The 17,334-nt window shown below is 42.5% G+C and overlaps 1 protein-coding gene across 1 annotated transcript in view; it reads right to left on the bottom strand.

Moving 5' to 3' along the window:
• The window catches only part of C8A (complement C8 alpha chain), a 69,603-nt gene that overhangs the window by 20,560 nt on the left and 31,709 nt on the right, over positions 1-17,334 (bottom strand). Inside the window, exons 5-7 of the mRNA XM_025912199.2 lie at positions 16,896-17,085; positions 13,598-13,801; positions 11,462-11,702 (exon numbers count right to left, since the gene is read on the bottom strand). Coding sequence (XP_025767984.1) covers positions 11,462-11,702; positions 13,598-13,801; positions 16,896-17,085 — 635 coding nt within the window. The remainder of the gene's footprint in view (positions 1-11,461; positions 11,703-13,597; positions 13,802-16,895; positions 17,086-17,334) is intronic.

Below are 17,334 nucleotides of genomic sequence, written 5' to 3'. Positions count from 1 at the left end.
GGAGGGTCAGAAAGGGTGGTTGCTCCCTCCTTTGCGCTCCTACTATATTTATTTCTATTTGAGCATTTTCACGTTGTATTATTCTCAGCCCCCAACTGACTGCACGTTTTTCCAGGGCATGGATTTGTGTGTTTCATCTCTGTATCCCTGGAAATCATGGGTTCTCAGTGAGTATTGATTGGATGAGTGGTTGTAAGGATGAAAGGATGGATGGGTGGATGGATGAATGGATGCAGATTAGATTATGAGAAGTGTTTTTTCCTCAGAGATTAAGTGTTTCCTGCCTCCTACTTTGGGTAACAAGGAAAAATGTTGTTTTCTACTCAGTACCTTCCTGAAAGGGAATTATAAGCAAGCAACGGCAATAATATATAAATGTGATGGAAAGTATGCGAATTTGAGGGACTTAAATTACACATTCATCCCACCCCAATTACTCTCCATACACAGCTTAATCATCTGGGCTGCCTCTGTCTCATTCTTGTAAAGGAATAAAAAATGCACAGCCCAGGGGCCCTCATTCCTCTATTCTGCTGCCTCTGACAGACATTACTAATTGATCACAGCACTGTCGGGCTGAGCCCCTGTCTCGTGTCATAATCTGGGTAGCATTTGCTATAGAAACCACTTGCCATCACTGGCTTAGACACTTTTTCTGACCTTCAAGCTTCTGAGGTTCACCTCTTTGAGTGCCGTGGGTGCCAGCTCATCATGCTGGTTCCTGGCTCTGTGACTGAACCTAAGTTTCAGAACAGACAACCACAAGCTGGGCAATTTGATCATTAACAATTCTCCAAATTACAGTGCCCAATCAGTGGGTTGAACTGATCCCAGACTTCATTTAGAAAAGAATATTGAGTATAATTCTCGCTTAGTTATGTTTGAAACCTGACTTAGCCACCTTCAAAGCTATCACTAGTGGTTTAATTTTTTTTTAAGATCATAAGTTCTAAAAAATAAAAATAAATAAAAAGATAAGTGAAATAAAATAGCCAGATGTGGGGCGCCTGGGTGGCTCAGTCGGTTAAGCGTCAGACTCTTGATTTTGGCTCTGGTCACGATCTCTTGGTTTGTGCGTCCGAGCGCTGCATTGGGCTCTGTGCTGACACTGTGGAGCCTGCTTGGAATTCTCTCTTTCCCTCTTTGTCCCTCTCCCACTCTCTCTAGTGCTCCCTCAAAATAAATAAATAAAGTTAAAATATATATATACCCAGATATACCCCAAGAAGCACTGAGCTGGGAGTTAGAAATCCTTGTGTCAAACCTCACCCTGCTTCTAGCCAATGCCTTCACCTTGGACACACGATTTTACCTGTCAGTGCCTGGTTTTCCTTGTTTGTAAACCGGGACAGCCATAGATGGTTCACAGCAGTGCTGAGAGGCCTGAGTACCGTGATACGCACGTAAGCACTCAGCAAGCTGCCTGCCACAGAGCTCAGGTAGAACGCAGTGAACATTCCATCTTTCATTTCCATTTGGATAAACAGTTTCATTAGATGAGACTTTCCAGGCCAGTCTTGGCAGTTATTAATTACATTTCTCTCTAGCTTTCTACCTTTGTCTGCCCTGCTGTGATGGTTAATTTTATATGGCGATTTGACTGGGCCATAGTCGTGTCCAGATAGTTGATCAAACACTGTTCTCGGTGTTTCTGTGAAGGTATTTTTGGATGAGCTCAACATTTAAACCAGTAGACTTCAGTAAAGTCTATTGTTCTCCCTAATGCGGGTAGGTCTCATTCAATCAGTAGACATCCCAAACAGAACAAATAGGCTGACCTTCTTCTGAGTAAGAAAGGATTCTTGCTGTCTGGCTGCCTCCAAGCTGGGACTTGAGCTTTCTTCCTATCTTTGACTCATACTGAACTATCAGCTCTTGCTGGGTCTCAAGCCTGCCGACCTTTGGACTGGAACTAAACCATCGGCTCTCCTGGGTCTCCAGCTTGCCAACTGCAGATCTCGGGACTCGCCAGACTCCATAATTGTGTGAGCCAATTCCTTATAATAAATCTCTATATCCTATTGGTTCTCTGAAACCAGTTAGAATACCAACTAATATACCTCCAAATATATTCAGTGGAACAAACTAGATGGTATTTTTAATACTTTTTTCACTACCCGCCCCCCAAGCTAAGCAATAAACTTTACTCCATGATGCAGCCCACACACATCCAGATAAAATCAGTTTCCATACTTCATCATACTCTGTTTGATGCACTCTGGTATTTTCCATCTTGTTTTATTCTATTTCATTTTGTTAAATGCTGGTCATGACCCACTAACTTTCTTTTACAATCTACTAATGGGCCATGCCCTGTAGTTTGGAAAATCCTAAGAAACACATACATCTCTAAGACATTGTAGCACATGGGGTAAGATCACGTGTTCTTGAGTTTGACCCCTGGCTCCACCAGTTAATAGCAGCGTGATCTTGGGTAAGTTATTTAACATCATTGAGCTTCAGTTCTTAATTTGTGAATTGGGGAGTATAGTGTCTTCTTCCCAGGTCTTTTTTTAAAAATTTTTTAATGTTTATTTTTGAGAGAGAGAGAGACAGAGCACAAGTGGGGAGATGCAGAGAGAGAGAGAGAGAGAGAGCGACACATAATCTGAAGCAGGTTCCAGGCTCCGGAGCTGTCAGCACAGAGCCTGACTCAGGGCTCTAACCCACGAACCGTGAGTTTATGACCTGAGCCAAAGTCGGACGCTTAACCGACTGGGCCGCCCAATGCCCCTCTTCACAGGTCTTTCTGGGGGATTAAAGGAGATACTATATTTAAAATGTTTAACCCAGTGTCTGCCACATAGTAAATGCTCAGTAAATGTTGGCTTGTCTTGCCATCTCTGCTAGACTAAGCCTGCAATATATAATATCAGAACGAATGACGGAATGTGGGGAAATGTTGGGGGTATAAATACTTGGACAATACACAAACTCCGCAACAGAAGATACTGATTCAGTACTAATGGAATCATGTTGAGCAATTTACTTAGGCTCTTTGGACCTTAGTTTTCTCTATATAAAATTGGGGATATACTAATACAACTCCTCATAAGGTATTATAAAGATTATCTGGAATATTAGAGGTGAATGCGTTGTACATGAGCAATATTAGGAGTTACTATAGGCAAATATATTTTATTAAAACCAAGTATTTCCGTTATCTTTAAGTACAGTGAATTTTAAAAATTAATTCATTTTAGGTGGTAACAGACTTGGTTTTCCACATAGTAAATCATTCCTGACTATTATCAGATGATTATGGCAAAGAGAACCCCTGTTACCTTCCACTCCCCCTCAATGAGAGGAACCACACTGTTACCTAGACGGTGCTGTGTTTCTATTTGTTGAATGAAAAGCTGAAGGAATGAATGAGTAAAGGAAGGGAAGAAAGGGAAAGGAAGAGAATGTAAAACTATACTTGACATCAACTTCTCTGAGGTTTTAACTGTGTTCCTGTGGCTTTTTCTACCCTGTGTGTTAGGTGGTAGCCTAGCTGGTCCAAGGACCCTAGCTGGAAGGTGATGATCGATGACAGGCAGAACGTACCATGCTCTCGCTGGAAGGGTCTTTCCCAGGGTCACTTTTATCTGGCATCCATCAGGGGGAGGAATGATGGAACACAGGCACTGATTTGGGCAGAGTTGTTAACACTTTGAAAGATAGTGATGAGAATTCACAGTGACCTTGATAAATGGGAGAAGCAGTCCCTCCAAAACTGGATGAAGCTCCAGGGACAGAAATGAATGACCTTGATCAATAAAATGGGCAGGTGGGGGAGAAGGCATGATTGCTGAGGCTCCAAGTCTACAGCAAAAACATTGGCCACTGCAGGCCGGGCACAATGGTAATGATTTCCTTTCCATTCGAACATTGTTTCAGAGCTGACCAATTGCAGAGCCCTGTGAAATAGGTTGTCAGGTTATCCTCACTTTACAGATGAGAGGGCAGTTAACATTATAGAGTTAATAACAGAAAAGCTAAGAATAAGACATGCGGTGATAATAACACAACCATAGTGCAGCAACGGCAGTTAACATGTTTTAACTCTTAATACACGCCAGGTACTGGGCTACACGCTCACATAAATAGTTTCATTTCGTGTTCATAAGACTCCTATGGAAGTATGGACTCTCGTTGTCTCATTTAGAAGAACAGCAAACTGAGGCAAGAAGAGGATGACTAATTTGCCTGAAGGTCACTTCGCTAATAAATGGTGGAGACGAGATTAGAATCCAGGCAATCTGATTCAGAACCTTTCTCAGCAATTGATATTTATTGGGTGCTAAATATTTTCTGTGGATATGTCCGCTTATTCCTTATAACCACTCTGTGTGATGAACGCCGTGAATACTTCCAGCTTCACAGGTTAGGAAATTGAGACTTGAAACGATTAAATAACCTGCCCGTTATCACACAGGTAGTAAGTGACACAATCCTTGTTTTCAACGGCTGTGCTACATTACTAATATCTTGCATTCAAGGGGAAAAAAATATCTAAACATTTACCACACAAGATGCGGGTGAATTGTTCCCAAACAAAACTTGGTTATTGTTCCTACTTGGGTCTTGAGGAAGCTGAGCATTAGAGAAATTTAGTACCCTGATCAAGGCCCTGTAACTACTAGATGGTAGAACCAAGATGAGCACCCTTTGGGTCTGACTCCCAAGTTTGGATTCCTTTTTACCACGTCACTAGCATATATCTCCATTCTATAGTCCTGGTTTCAATGATTTTACAACCTACTGACCCCACCTAAAACTGTAATCCATAATAGTAACTGCTGTTTTGACAGAAGTAGTTTATTAAAAAAATATCTTGGTTAGTTCTTCTAATAGCCTTTTGAAGTAGTTTATTATCCATATGTTAGGGACGGGAAAACTGAGACTCAGAGACATAAAGTGCTAGTTTTTAGATGGAAGCATCTTCATGAAGAGCAAAGATATCTCAGAAAAAAATATTTTTACGCACCCCCCCCCCCCCCCACTGCCTGCTGGTTTTTATGGGACCACACAGTGCTTCCTTCACAAGCGAAACATCAATAGCAATTATTTTCTGTAAGGTCTTCACAGACTTCTTTCAATATGGCCAAAACCCATAGAATCATGAACCTTTGGGGTCTTGAGGACCATTTGTTTACTTTCTATTCCATGCATGGTTTCCATTCAAGCATCCCTGATAAAGGTATCCAGAGTTACTTGGATTCTTAGATTCTGATAGGAAACTCTATTTTATGTTGCATTGTAAGAGACAGAGGGCCCAGAAGCTGAAACAGATGTGTCAGGATTCGTCTACATTAGCCCAAAACCAGGCATCCGGAACAGGCCACTACCGTCTTTGTCCTAAAGATATTTTTGGAATATCCACTAGCCTCTGATACTTTTCTCATTTTACATGTCAGTGTGGCTGGAGGGAACCATCAGTGAGAACACGGCACAGCCTGGTGAGCAATAGTCATGGGAATGGAGAGAAAAGCACAGATTGTAGGTACAGACTAATGAGATGTGTGGGGAGAGGGAGAATAAGTCAGAATTATTCCCAGATGTGAGTCCTGACAAAGGCAGCTGGGATAAAAGGGAAAGAAGCCTGGACTGTAACTCAGAATGTATTGTCTATTTTTCACTTACTACTGATAGGGCTTTTCAGCCTCCGTTCTTTCATCTGTAGAAGTAAGGAAACATTTCCTCTTGCACAGATCTTTGGAAGATTAAGTAAGAAGTTTCACAAATGGCCGACAGACCTGTAAAGGTGCTCAGCATCGCTAATCATCAGGGAAATGCAAATCAAAACCACAGTGAGATACCACCTCACCCCTGTTGGGATGTCTATTATCAAAAAGATAAGTGATCACAAATGGTGGTGATGATATAGAATAAAGAGAACCCTGTGTGCTGTTGGCGGGAACGTAAACCCGTACAGCCACTCTGGAAGACAGAATGGAGGCTCCTCAAGACATCAAAAATAGCACTACCACATTATCGAGCAATCCGACTTCTGTGAATATATCCAAAGGAAATGAAATCACTCTCTTGAAAAGATATCTGTATTCCCATATTCATAGCAGCATTATTCACATTAGCCAGAGTATGGAAACAAAGTAAGTCAAAAAATGGACGAATAAAGAAAGTATGGTATAGATATACAATGGGATATTATTCACCTTTGAAAAGAAGGAGATTCTGTCATTTGTGACAAAATGGGTGAACCTGGAAGGCATTACGATAAGTAAATTAAGCCAGACATAGACAAATACTGCATGGCAGAACCTCTTCCCCCCCATAAAATCAACTTCATAGGAACCGAGAATAGAAAAATGGTTACCAGGGGCTGGGGGAGGAAGAAATAGGGAGACGTTGTTGAAATGGTACAAACTTTCACTTATACGATGAATAAGTTCTGATGACCTAATGTACAACATGGTGACTGTAGTTGATAACACTATATTATATAATTGAAATTTGCGGAGAGAATAGAACTTAAATGTTCTCACACACACAAAAAAGGTAAATATGCAAAGACAGTGTGTAGGTTCCTCAAAAAAATAAATATAGAACAATTCCACAGCTGAGTATCTATACCAAAAAAAATGAAAATACTAATTCAAAAAGATATATGCACCCTTGTGTTTATTGCAGCATTATTTACAATTGCCAACATTTGCTATCTCTTGTCTTTTGCTAGTAGCCATTCTGACAGGCTTAGGTGATACATCATTTTGGTTTTGATTTGCATTTCACCAATAATTAGTGATGTTTAACATCTTTTCATGTGCTTATTGGTCATCCGTATGTCTTCTATGGAAAAATGTCTTCAGATTCTCTGCCCATTTTTTGACTGGATTGTTTATTTTCTTGTTCTTAAATTATATGAGCTCTTCATATACTTTGGGTATTAACCCCTTATCAAATGTATCATTTGCAAATATCTTCCCCATTCAGTAGGTTGCCTTTTCATTTGGTTAATTGTTTCTTTCACTGAACAGAAAGTTTTTAGTTTGGCGTAGTCCAAATTGCTTATTTTCATTTCATTTCCCTTGCCTTTGGAGTTAAATCCAAAAAATTGCCAAGACAAACTGCTTACTGCCTATGTTTTCCTCTAGGAGCCTAATGGTTTCAAGTCTTACATTCAAGTCTTTAATCCATTTGAATAGATTTTTGTATATAGTATAAAATAGTGACCCAGTTTCATCCTTTTGCATTTAATGGTCCAGTTTTCCCAACATCGTTTATTGAAGAGACTTTCCTTTACCCATTGGATATTCTTGCCTCCTTTGTCATATATCAATTGTCCATATATTTGTGGGTTTATTTCTGGGCTCTCTATTCTTTTCCATCAATTAGTGTACCTGTTTTTATGCCAATACCATACTATTTTGATATCGATAGCTTTGTAGTATAGTTTGAAACTAGGGAGTCTGATGCCTCCAGCCGTGTTCTTCTTTCTTAAAAATGTTTTGGGGCGCCTGGGTGGCGCAGTCGGTTAAGCGTCCGGCTTCAGCCAGGTCACGATCTCGCGGTCCGTGAGTTCGAGCCCCGCGTCAGGCTCTGGGCTGATGGGTCGGAGCCTGGAGCCTGTTTCCGATTCTGTGTCTCCCTCTGTCTCTGCCCCTCCCCCGTTCATGCTCTGTCTCTCTCTGTCCCAAAAATAAATAAAAACGTTGAAAAAAAAATTTTTAAAAAATGTTTTGACTATTCGAGACCTTTTGTGATTCTGCAAAATTTTTAGAATTATTTGTTCTAGTTCTCTGAAAAATGTCATTGGAATTTTGATAGAGATTGCATTGTATCTACAGATTGTTTCAGGTAGGATGGACATTTTAACAATATTCTTTCAATTCATGAGCACAAAATATCTTTCCATTTATTTGCATCTTCTTCAATTTCTTTCATCAGTGTTTTATAATTTCAGAGACTTTTGTAAGGTCTGTACACTGAAAATTATAAGACATCCTTTTATTGTCGATGCATGGTTTCATGCTGTCTTTTAGGGAGAAGCATTTTATCTAAAGGACACGTTAGAAGAAAACAGCCTTGTGCATCCTCTGAGGTGAACCCAGAGAGGATCTGAGGCAAACCCAAGGACAAAAAATTCCTCCAGAGCAAACCAGCCAGTGCGTTCATTTAAATCATTCCATACCAAGGTCAGCTCTTTGAGGATATGAACATATACAACACGGGATGTTTCTTAGAAATAAGCACTTTGTAGAATATAAATATTATGAAAGTTATACGGATCAGAGATACATAGAAAAAGACAGTAACAAAGAGGAAAGAGAGAGAAAGAAAGGCATCCAAAGAGAAAGGGAGAGAGAGACGATGACAAAGAAGAAACTAGACAAACATCAAACGTGGAGAGAAGGGTGTGCATGATTCTATTTGTCAAAGGGAAAGAAGGTAGATATTTTTGTTCTTTGTAGGTTAATATGTAAATGGAATTCTGATTTATTAGCGGTCTCCAGCAGATGAGGTGATGATTAGCACATTTCCATATTTATAGAAAAGCAACACTAACTTTCCGGATTTATAGAAAATCAGCTCTTCACAAATAGCAAATTGTGCTATTATCGACATATGGTTTTCTATAAACAGAGCTGAGGTAATTATCCCTGGGACAATTTGTTGGTGGGCTCCTTTTGAATATTAACCACATTGGAAGCCCATTTCTGCCTCACAGATTTTAAAGAGGAGGGGCCATGAGACACCCCAGACAATTAATTAGTAATCCAACACCAAAGACAGAGCCCAAATGAAAGGCTTTACCCAGGACCACATGGTGGAAAGACCATAGGTCCAGGGCTCTGACGCCAGCTTCCTGTAGCCCTAGGCAAAGTAATTAACCTCCCTGAGGAGCCTCAGCATTTCTGGGCTAAAACTGGGATGATACCAACCTCCAAATTGGCAAGAAAATTAAATGATGTTGTACACAACAGGACCCGGAACCCAGTAGGTCGTCAACAAATATTAACTATGTTTCCATCCTTACATTATTGAATGATTCTAAAAATACCTGCTTGAATTAAGCTTTTCAAACTCCTTTTTTGTATTGACCTATCTTAAACTATTTGTTTTGTATCATGACTCCATATGTGTATGCATATCTTTGTTTAACTGGAAAAAAAAATTTATCGAAGCAATAACCTATTTTCACTACCTATAATCCTCTATGATATTTTCTATTCTCTCCTTTGTTGTTGTTGTTCAAAATGTTGTTTGTGATCCATACTGTGGGGTTGCAACCTGTAGTTTATGAAGTCCTCTGCTGCAAGAGGTTAGGGACCATATTTAGATTTACTCACCATTGTACCCCTAGCATAAACACACAAAAGATACTCAATAGATATTTGAAATTATAGAAGAATGGATACATGGATAAATGGATGAATTAATGAATGGCCCTCACCAGGAATCTAAATTAATGCCCTCTTTAAAACTCTATGTCTCGGGGCGCCTGGGTGGCGCAGTCGGTTAAGCATCCGACTTCAGCCAGGTCACGATCTCGCGGTCCGTGAGTTCGAGCCCCGCGTCAGGCTCTGGGCTGATGGCTCAGAGCCTGGAGCCTGTTTCCGATTCTGTGCCTCCCTCTCTCTCTGCCCCTCCCCCGTTCATACTCTGTCTCTCTGTCCCAAAAATAAATAAACGTTGAAAAAAAAAAAAAAAATTTATAAAACTCTATGTCTCGTTTTACACTCTCACTACATACTGAGCATTGTTTTGAGTGCCAAAGAGATAACATGTCAGACACGATACCTGCTTTCAAAGATCATGCTATCTAGGAGGAAAAATGTTTGCATTTGGAAAATTATATTTTGAAGACTAAATAAGTGTGGAATTTATATGAATGTGCTGAAGAGATGGCCAGCCTGGGCTGGCGCAGTCAGGGAAACGTCTTAAAACTGGGTGAATTTGGGGGCACCTGGGTGGCGCAGTCGGTTGAGCGTCCGACTTCAGCCAGGTCACGATCTCGCGGTCCGTGAGTTTCAAGCCCCGCGTCAGGCTCTGGGCTGATGGCTCGGAGCCTGGAGCCTGTTTCCGATTCTGTGTCTCCCTCTCTCTCTGCCCTTCCCCCGTTCATGCTCTGTCTCTCTCTGTCCCAAAAATAAATAAACGTTGAAAAAAAAAATTAAAAAAAAAAAAAACTGGGTGAATTTGAACTTAGTTTGGAATATGGATAGATCTCTCAACCCTCTACTCGCTCACTCATTGAGTAGGTTGGTGGTTCTCAAACTGCAGTGATCATCAGAATCACCTGGAGGGCTTGTCAAACTACAGCCTGCTGGTTCCTCTACCAGTTTCTGATTTGGTAGGTTTGGCATGGAAGCCTGAGAAGTTGTAATTCTAACAGGTTTCCAGGTGATGCTGATGATACCAGTTGGAATCCACACTTGGAGAACCCACTGTTCTAGCAGTTTTTGGAGTGAGACCATGAAGGTTGTTGACCCCATGCTAGGGAGTTTAGCTATTCAGGATTTTAGGCAAAGAAGGTATATCAGTGTATCTGTAAAGTAGAGGGATTATTCTGGTAGCAATTGTTGAGCATGGATTGGAGGGGTGAGCCTTCCCCTAGAGACCCTTTAGGAGCCAATGCAATGATAAGTGGAAGATGGAAACCCAGCCCACCACTGTAGCAGTGCAGATGGAGGAGAGTGGCAGGATGAGGGCTGGTCAGGAGTCAGAACTGAAGGTTCTTTGAGATCTCCAGGGGTAAAGGAGGAGGAGGAATCTGGGATGACTCCAGGTTTCTAGCATCACTGACTGATTGTACGGCAGTTCCATTAACCAAGAATCTATATTTGTAATAAGTTTTAACATTTTAAACAACAAAATCCCAGGGGCGCCTGGGTGGCTCGGTCGGTTGAGCGTCTGACTTCGGCTCAGGTCATGATGTCACGGTTGACGAGTTTGAGCCCCGCGTCAGGCTCTGTGCTGATGGCTCGGAGCCTGGAGCCTGCCTCAGATTCTGTGTCTCCCTCTCTCTCTGCCCCTCCCCCCGCTCATGCTCTGTCCCTCTCTGTCTCAAAAATAAACAAACATTTAAAAAATTTAAGTAACAAAATCCCAAGTATTATTTATTATCAAAGAGTAACTGGAATGTAATAGAAAACACATAGTTTTGGGGAGCCAGACAAGTCCGAGTTCAAATGCTGTTTGTGATGCTTCTCAGCAAGTGATTTCACCCTTCTGGACCTCAGTTCCCCGTAAATAATAATACTCTCAAATGGGTTGGTGACTACAATGCACTTCACCTTGTTCTGCCCCCAGTCCATTGTCACCTCCACATGTCTCCCTGCTCTAATTACAGCCCTGCACGATGCAGCCTCCTCCCTGAGTATTAGGTATGTTACCTAGTATGGTTGTCACAAACAAGATCGTTAGTGGCTCATAGTCAGTGCTCAGAAAAGTGCAAAGCCCATCCTCGTGTGTGCATTGACCACTGTGCGCATAAAGCTTCTGTTCTACTTACCAAGCGATTCCATTTTTTCTTTGTCAAGCACCAGGATGTATTCATAAACGCCACCCATTGATCCAGACGTTATGTAATGAGTGCCATAGTCGTTGATGAACTTGGAATACATGCCGTAATTGTACTGCTCCGGAAGCTCCATTAATGACTGCAGCATGCTTTCATCCAGCACAATATTGTCCCTTCTCATCTTAAAATGAGCAGTCTGCACCTTTGTGGAAATTCTCATGAAGTTATATTTCTGCCAACAATCACCGCCGTCGAGTAAGGGAGAAGAAAGAGAGTACACATTTTACCATATGACATAACGCGAAAGATCAGCATTAGTAGCTGTGGGAGATACGTGTATTTATAAACGTGTGAGCATCAATACCCACAATGGAGTGTTATTCTATTTTACAGGCATATATTAAACACCCGTGTGTGCCTGACCACCTCTCTCATGCCTGCATCTCTGTTCCCACTGACCCTGTTCAGGTCCTGTTTGCCTCAACTCTCAACTGGGTTGGTTACTGCAATGTGCTTCCTAGTACTGGTGACTGTGTTCTGCCCCCATTCCATTGTCACCTCTGCCCATCTCCCTGCCCCAATTATAGCACTGCATGAGGTAAGCCTCTTACACAAGTATTAGATATCCATTAAAAATTATGTTTGGGGGGTTGCACTTGGGTGGCTCAGTCGGTTGAGCGTATAACTTCAGCTCAAGTCACAATCTCGCAGTTCGTGGGTTTGAGCCCCTCATTGGGCTCTGTGCTGACAGCTCAGAGCCTAGATCCTGCTTCAGATTCTGTGTCTCCCTCTCTCTCTGCTCCTGCCCCACTCGCTCTCTGTTTCTCTCTCTCTCTCCCCAAAATTAATAAACATTAAAAAAAATTTTTTAATGTTTTTTAATTGTGCTTAGGAGTAGTTTTGATGACATGAAATTCTAAGATGAGTTATTTATGTAACTTACTGAACAAATATCTGTAAGAGTCTGTAGTCACTGGCATTATGCTTGGAGCAGAGGACACAATCTTGGATGAGACCGGCCCCTGCCATCATGGAGCTTACATTCTAGTGGTAATCTTGTACTGTTAAGTAATGAGGTAAGGCAGGCTCCTGAGATAACAGGGGTCATACTGGATTGGTTTAAGAGGGAGAGGATCATGTGTGGGCATTACTTCACTTGCTCTGAAGCAATAGTGAAATTTTGAAAAGGCCACCTGCTTTGAGAAAAGTCCACATGACCATGTGATCGCCAGATCTCAGAGCAACACTTTCCCTTCAGAGCAATAGCTGACTTAAGGCAACGCTCTGGAATGTACCTTGTATTTGTTGAAGAATTTTCATAACTGTATTTTCATCATCCAGAATAATTTTTTGAGCCCCAACTAAATCGGCAGTTCTGGTATCAGGGTTATTGAGGCTTTCTGGTAAACTTTTAACCAACTCAAAGAGTTGGCCAGAGAGAGAGTTCTCTGGCCCCTGATGGTTTCTCCTCCTTAGACCCTACTTTTTCGCTTCCCACCCTGTGCCGGCTGAAGTTCTGGCAATCCCAAATTTGTGGGAGGCAATCTGCCGTCTGCAGACCTTTGCACAATGCTGTTTCCCAGGCCCGGAGCACCCTTTGTTCACTTCCATCTCCCTTCGTCGGGACAACCTGTTCTAGTCTTTAGAGCCCCGTTTAGGTAGATGTCCCTTCCTCCAGGAAGCATTGCCTGGCCGCTCAAGTTCAAAGGAAACTAGTGGTGAATGTTTGATGGATAAATGAATGCTTGCGTGTGCCAGTCCTCTGATCTATTCAGAAAAGCAAGGCTGGCTTTCGAATTCTTCCCAAGCTAGTTTAGAGGGCCTGGCTGTTTCTCTTGAAGGCATTCCTATCCTAAGTATTCCCATTTACTCCAGGTAACCATGAAAAAGAATGGGGTGAAGCGAGAAGAGTTCCAGCCTTATCATTCAATTTTATTCCCTTTGTGGTGATTCTGTGTGCAAAAGTGTAATAAGAAAAACAAACATGATTACCACTGATCCGACATTTCCAATTACACAAGCAAATGAAGATTCAATTACTACTGTACTTTTTTAATGCAATGAAGGTAATACATGTTCAGTGTAGATTATGGAATACTGTTTGGCACAGGCATTATGCTTTAATACCTTGTTATTATACTTGTTTAACTTATTCACGAACGAAGAGTCTCGTGACCCGGATAAACCCACATCCACTGTTGTTTCAGGGCTGCCCGCGGGGCCTACACCAACAACCACTCCTGCCGACACAGACCTGTCATTCTTTACTTTAGAAAGAAGTTCATTTGCATCATTGTATAACTCTGAGGAGAGTCTAGTATCTGCCAGGGCCTGAAAAGAAACAAACAGATGTTAGCTTTGTGCGCCAGAGTTGTATCTCGATCTGTACTTAATATTGAAGTCTTTGCTCCGTAAAATATTTCAAGTTGCAGAATTTTGTTAAGTTTGTTTATTTTGAGAGATGGAGTGTGCGGGCACGCGCAAGAGTGGGGGGAGGGGCAGAGAGAGAGGAAGAGAGAGAATCCCAAGCAGGCCACACTGTCAGTGCAGAGAGGATGTGGGGCTTTAACCCATGAACCGTGAGACAATGACCTGAGCCAAAATCAAAAGTCGGGCACTTAACTGACTGAGCCACCCGGGTGCCCCTGCAGATTATTATCATTATTTTAAAAGGCTACTCCAGGCATTAGGTTGATCCTCGCTCACTAAAATTCTGAAAACATAGCAGTTAGTTTAGTTATTATTTAGTGGTTGTGCTAAATATTTCTTTAAGGGGCACCTGCATGGCGCATTTGGTTAAGCGTCTAACTCTTGATTTCTACTTCGGTCATGATCTCCTGGTTTGTGAGTTCAAACCCCGCCTGGGGCTCTGCACTGTCAGATTCTCTCTCCTTCTCTCTCTGCCCCTGCCCACCACCCACCCCTCAAAATAAATAAATAAATAAAAATAAAATATTTATTTAAGTACGCACACACACTCATGATTCTCATAACATGCTGTATTGTTCTGAGTGTGGATTTTTTTTTCCACCTGACTTTTCCTTCCTGTAGAAGAGGCTGCCTTTCCCTACAACAGGGACACCCAAAAAGCCGCATCTGGGCCTGGATCTGGGAGGAAAGGGGCCAGGGGGCCCAGCAGGTGGTAGGAGTTCTAGGCAGAGGTTTGCGTCCACAAATGTCAGGTTACTTCACTTCAGGCACACAGCACAGTGGCGTTTCTCTGGCAACTGGAGCAGAGTCATGACTCGCGCCTTGCCTGAGCCGAGAAAGCAAGGGTTAAGAGCACGTGGGTGGTTCACTCCTCAGTCACAGGAGCACGTATGCGTCGCGATGGAGTCGCTGTTAGTTTGGGTCCCGCGTGTCTGTGACAGACGACTTAGGGTGGACGGGTGGCATAGGGCATTATTTTCGAAAGCCCAGAGATTTCAGAATCCTTGGTTGCCACCGCATAGCCTAGTCTATCTGGCCGGACACATAAGCCCCACACCATCCTCGAGGTTAGGAAAATGGCATTGTCTGTGTCTTCCGGCTCGGCTTCCCATTGGCCTGGTGGCATTGGTGAAAGTAGTGGGGAAGCGGACGCCATAAGCCTGGCCTCATCCTGCCATCAATATTTATCTCTTGAGGAAGTTGGGGGAGGAGGATGTGACCAATAATGGGTCAGAATCCCTGGATCCTACATCTCTCTGTAAAGACAGAATGCATAGGACTATATAGATAGAATGTGTGTGATCTGTCTTGCCTTCTAAATGACATATAGCCGGGCTTAGTTCAGATAGATCTGGGTTTGAAACTCGTCTCTGCCACCTACAGCTTTGGGCCTGACGCTTTATCCCTCTAAGTCTTTGAGTCTTTTTCATATCTAATGGGGCGATGATACTATCTACCCCTTTGTGGTGTTGTGAGGCTTAGGTGAGAGAATTTGTGTGCAAGCGTAAGATCTGATGCATGGCAAGCATCCAGTGAGGTGCAGACATCTCACCCAGAGGGTGAAGGGTACAGAAATGAATGACCTGGGAGTAGGCGCTGGGGCTGGTCATGAGCCATGTGGTGCTCCAAGGGACTGGGGAACCACACAGTTTTGGAGGTAGAGAGAATTTAGGGATCGTCAGCATTTTGCAAGCAAGCACTTTTCAACAGCAGAACCCTCTCCGTACACAAAATCACCGACAGAAAATCAAGACAGGAAAACTATCAGAAAAAGATAAATACCATATGATTTAGCTTATATGTGGGATTTGAGAAACAAAACAAATGAACACAGGAAAAAAGAGACAAAAAAAAAAAAGATGCTTAAATGCAGAGAACAAATTGGTGGTTGCCAGAGGGGAGGTGGGGGTAGGGGGGAAATTGGTGAAGGGGATTAAGAATACACTTATCATGGTGAGCACAGGGTGATATATGGAAGTGTTGAATCACTCTATTGTACACCTGCAACTAATGCACCACTGTAGGTTAACTATACTGGAATGGGAAGAAAAGAAAAGAAAAGAAAAGAAAAGAAAAGAAAAGAAAAGAAAAGAAAAGAAAAGGAAAGGAAAGGAAAGGAAAGGAAAGGAAAGGAAAGGAAAGGAAAGAAAAGAAAGGAAAAGAAAAGAAAAGAAAGGAAAAGAAAAGAAAAGAAAAGAAAGGAAAAGAAGAAAAGAAAGGAAAAGAAAGGAAAGGAAAGAAAAGAAAAGAGAAAAGAAAAGAAAAGAAGAAAAAGAAAAGAAAGGAAAGGAAAGGAAAAGAAAGGAAAAGAAAAGAAGAAGGGAAAAGAAAGGAAAGGAAGAAAAAAGAAAAGAAAAGAAAGGAAAAGAAAAGAAAGGAAAAGAAGAAAAGAAAAGAAAAGAAAAGAAAAGAAAAGAAAGGAGAAGAAAAGAAAGGAAAAGAATAGAAAAAGAAAGAGGGAGGGAGGAAAGGAAAGTAAAGAAGGAGGCAGGGAGGGAGGGAAGGAAGGAAGGAAAGCAAGAAAGGTGATCAGTGAGTAGCTGCCCCTGGTGAAGCAGGGGCCTTGGACTCAGAACACTGCCCAGCCACCTCCTGTCCTGACCTCCAATTTACATGGCAGGGAACTGGGCCCAGGGAGAGGCAGTGAGCTGTTCAAGGTCTCAAATACTTACATTCTAACAGATTACAACCTGGTAATAAGTCTTCTGACTAGCAGCCCAGAGAAATGGACCTCGAATCTGTTTCATTGGTTTGGGAATGGAGCCAAGATCTAGCAGGTGGATGGTCACCCTCATGTTGTGCCTCTTTTTGGCCCTGCCCTTGCCTGTCCGTGCCCTTCAGCACAGAACATGGGTGGGGGCAGACGTAAAGGGGCCTTCGGACACCAAAGAGCTCTACAGGAAATAGAGTCTTCCTAAGCAAGGCGTCCATCCCCATCAACAGGCCTCTCTCTCCCCACCCCACAGCGGCCTGTGAGCACCCTGTTCAGACTCACTTCAAAGTGGTACTTGAGGAAGTTGTAGGGTTTCCGGAAGTACTTCTCATCTTCTCCGTAGTAGAGACGCTCACAGGCAGGGTCATAGCGAAGCGCTCTCCACTCCCCATTGTATACTGTCTCACACTGGCCCCCGTAATACCTGGCATCGTACACGCTCTGAGTTTCCTGCTGGGTCAGGATATTGTACCTAGAGTGAAAAGGCAGGCAGCTGCTGGGAGAGAACACTGAAAAGGCAAAGAGCATAAAATATCCCCTGGAAGACGTTGTTGCTGGTCTGAGCAATGGTTTCACAAACTGTGTTCTCTGGAGCCCTAGGGTTCCTCAAAGTGTCTTAAGGGCTACTTTGCCTGACACGGGGAACCAGAGTGGGCGGAGCCGGGCCCCCAGGTTCCCTTTCACCAGAGCAGCTGAAGGTTCCATCAACACCTAGAATAGG

Source organism: Puma concolor, chromosome C1 (assembly GCF_028749965.1).
Source record: "Puma concolor isolate L17-30 chromosome C1, mPumCon1.1.hap2, whole genome shotgun sequence".
NCBI classification, from domain to species: Eukaryota; Metazoa; Chordata; class Mammalia; order Carnivora; family Felidae; genus Puma; species Puma concolor.
The sequence above is the reverse complement of the archived record's forward strand: the minus strand, read 5'-3'. Positions and strand labels throughout refer to the sequence as shown.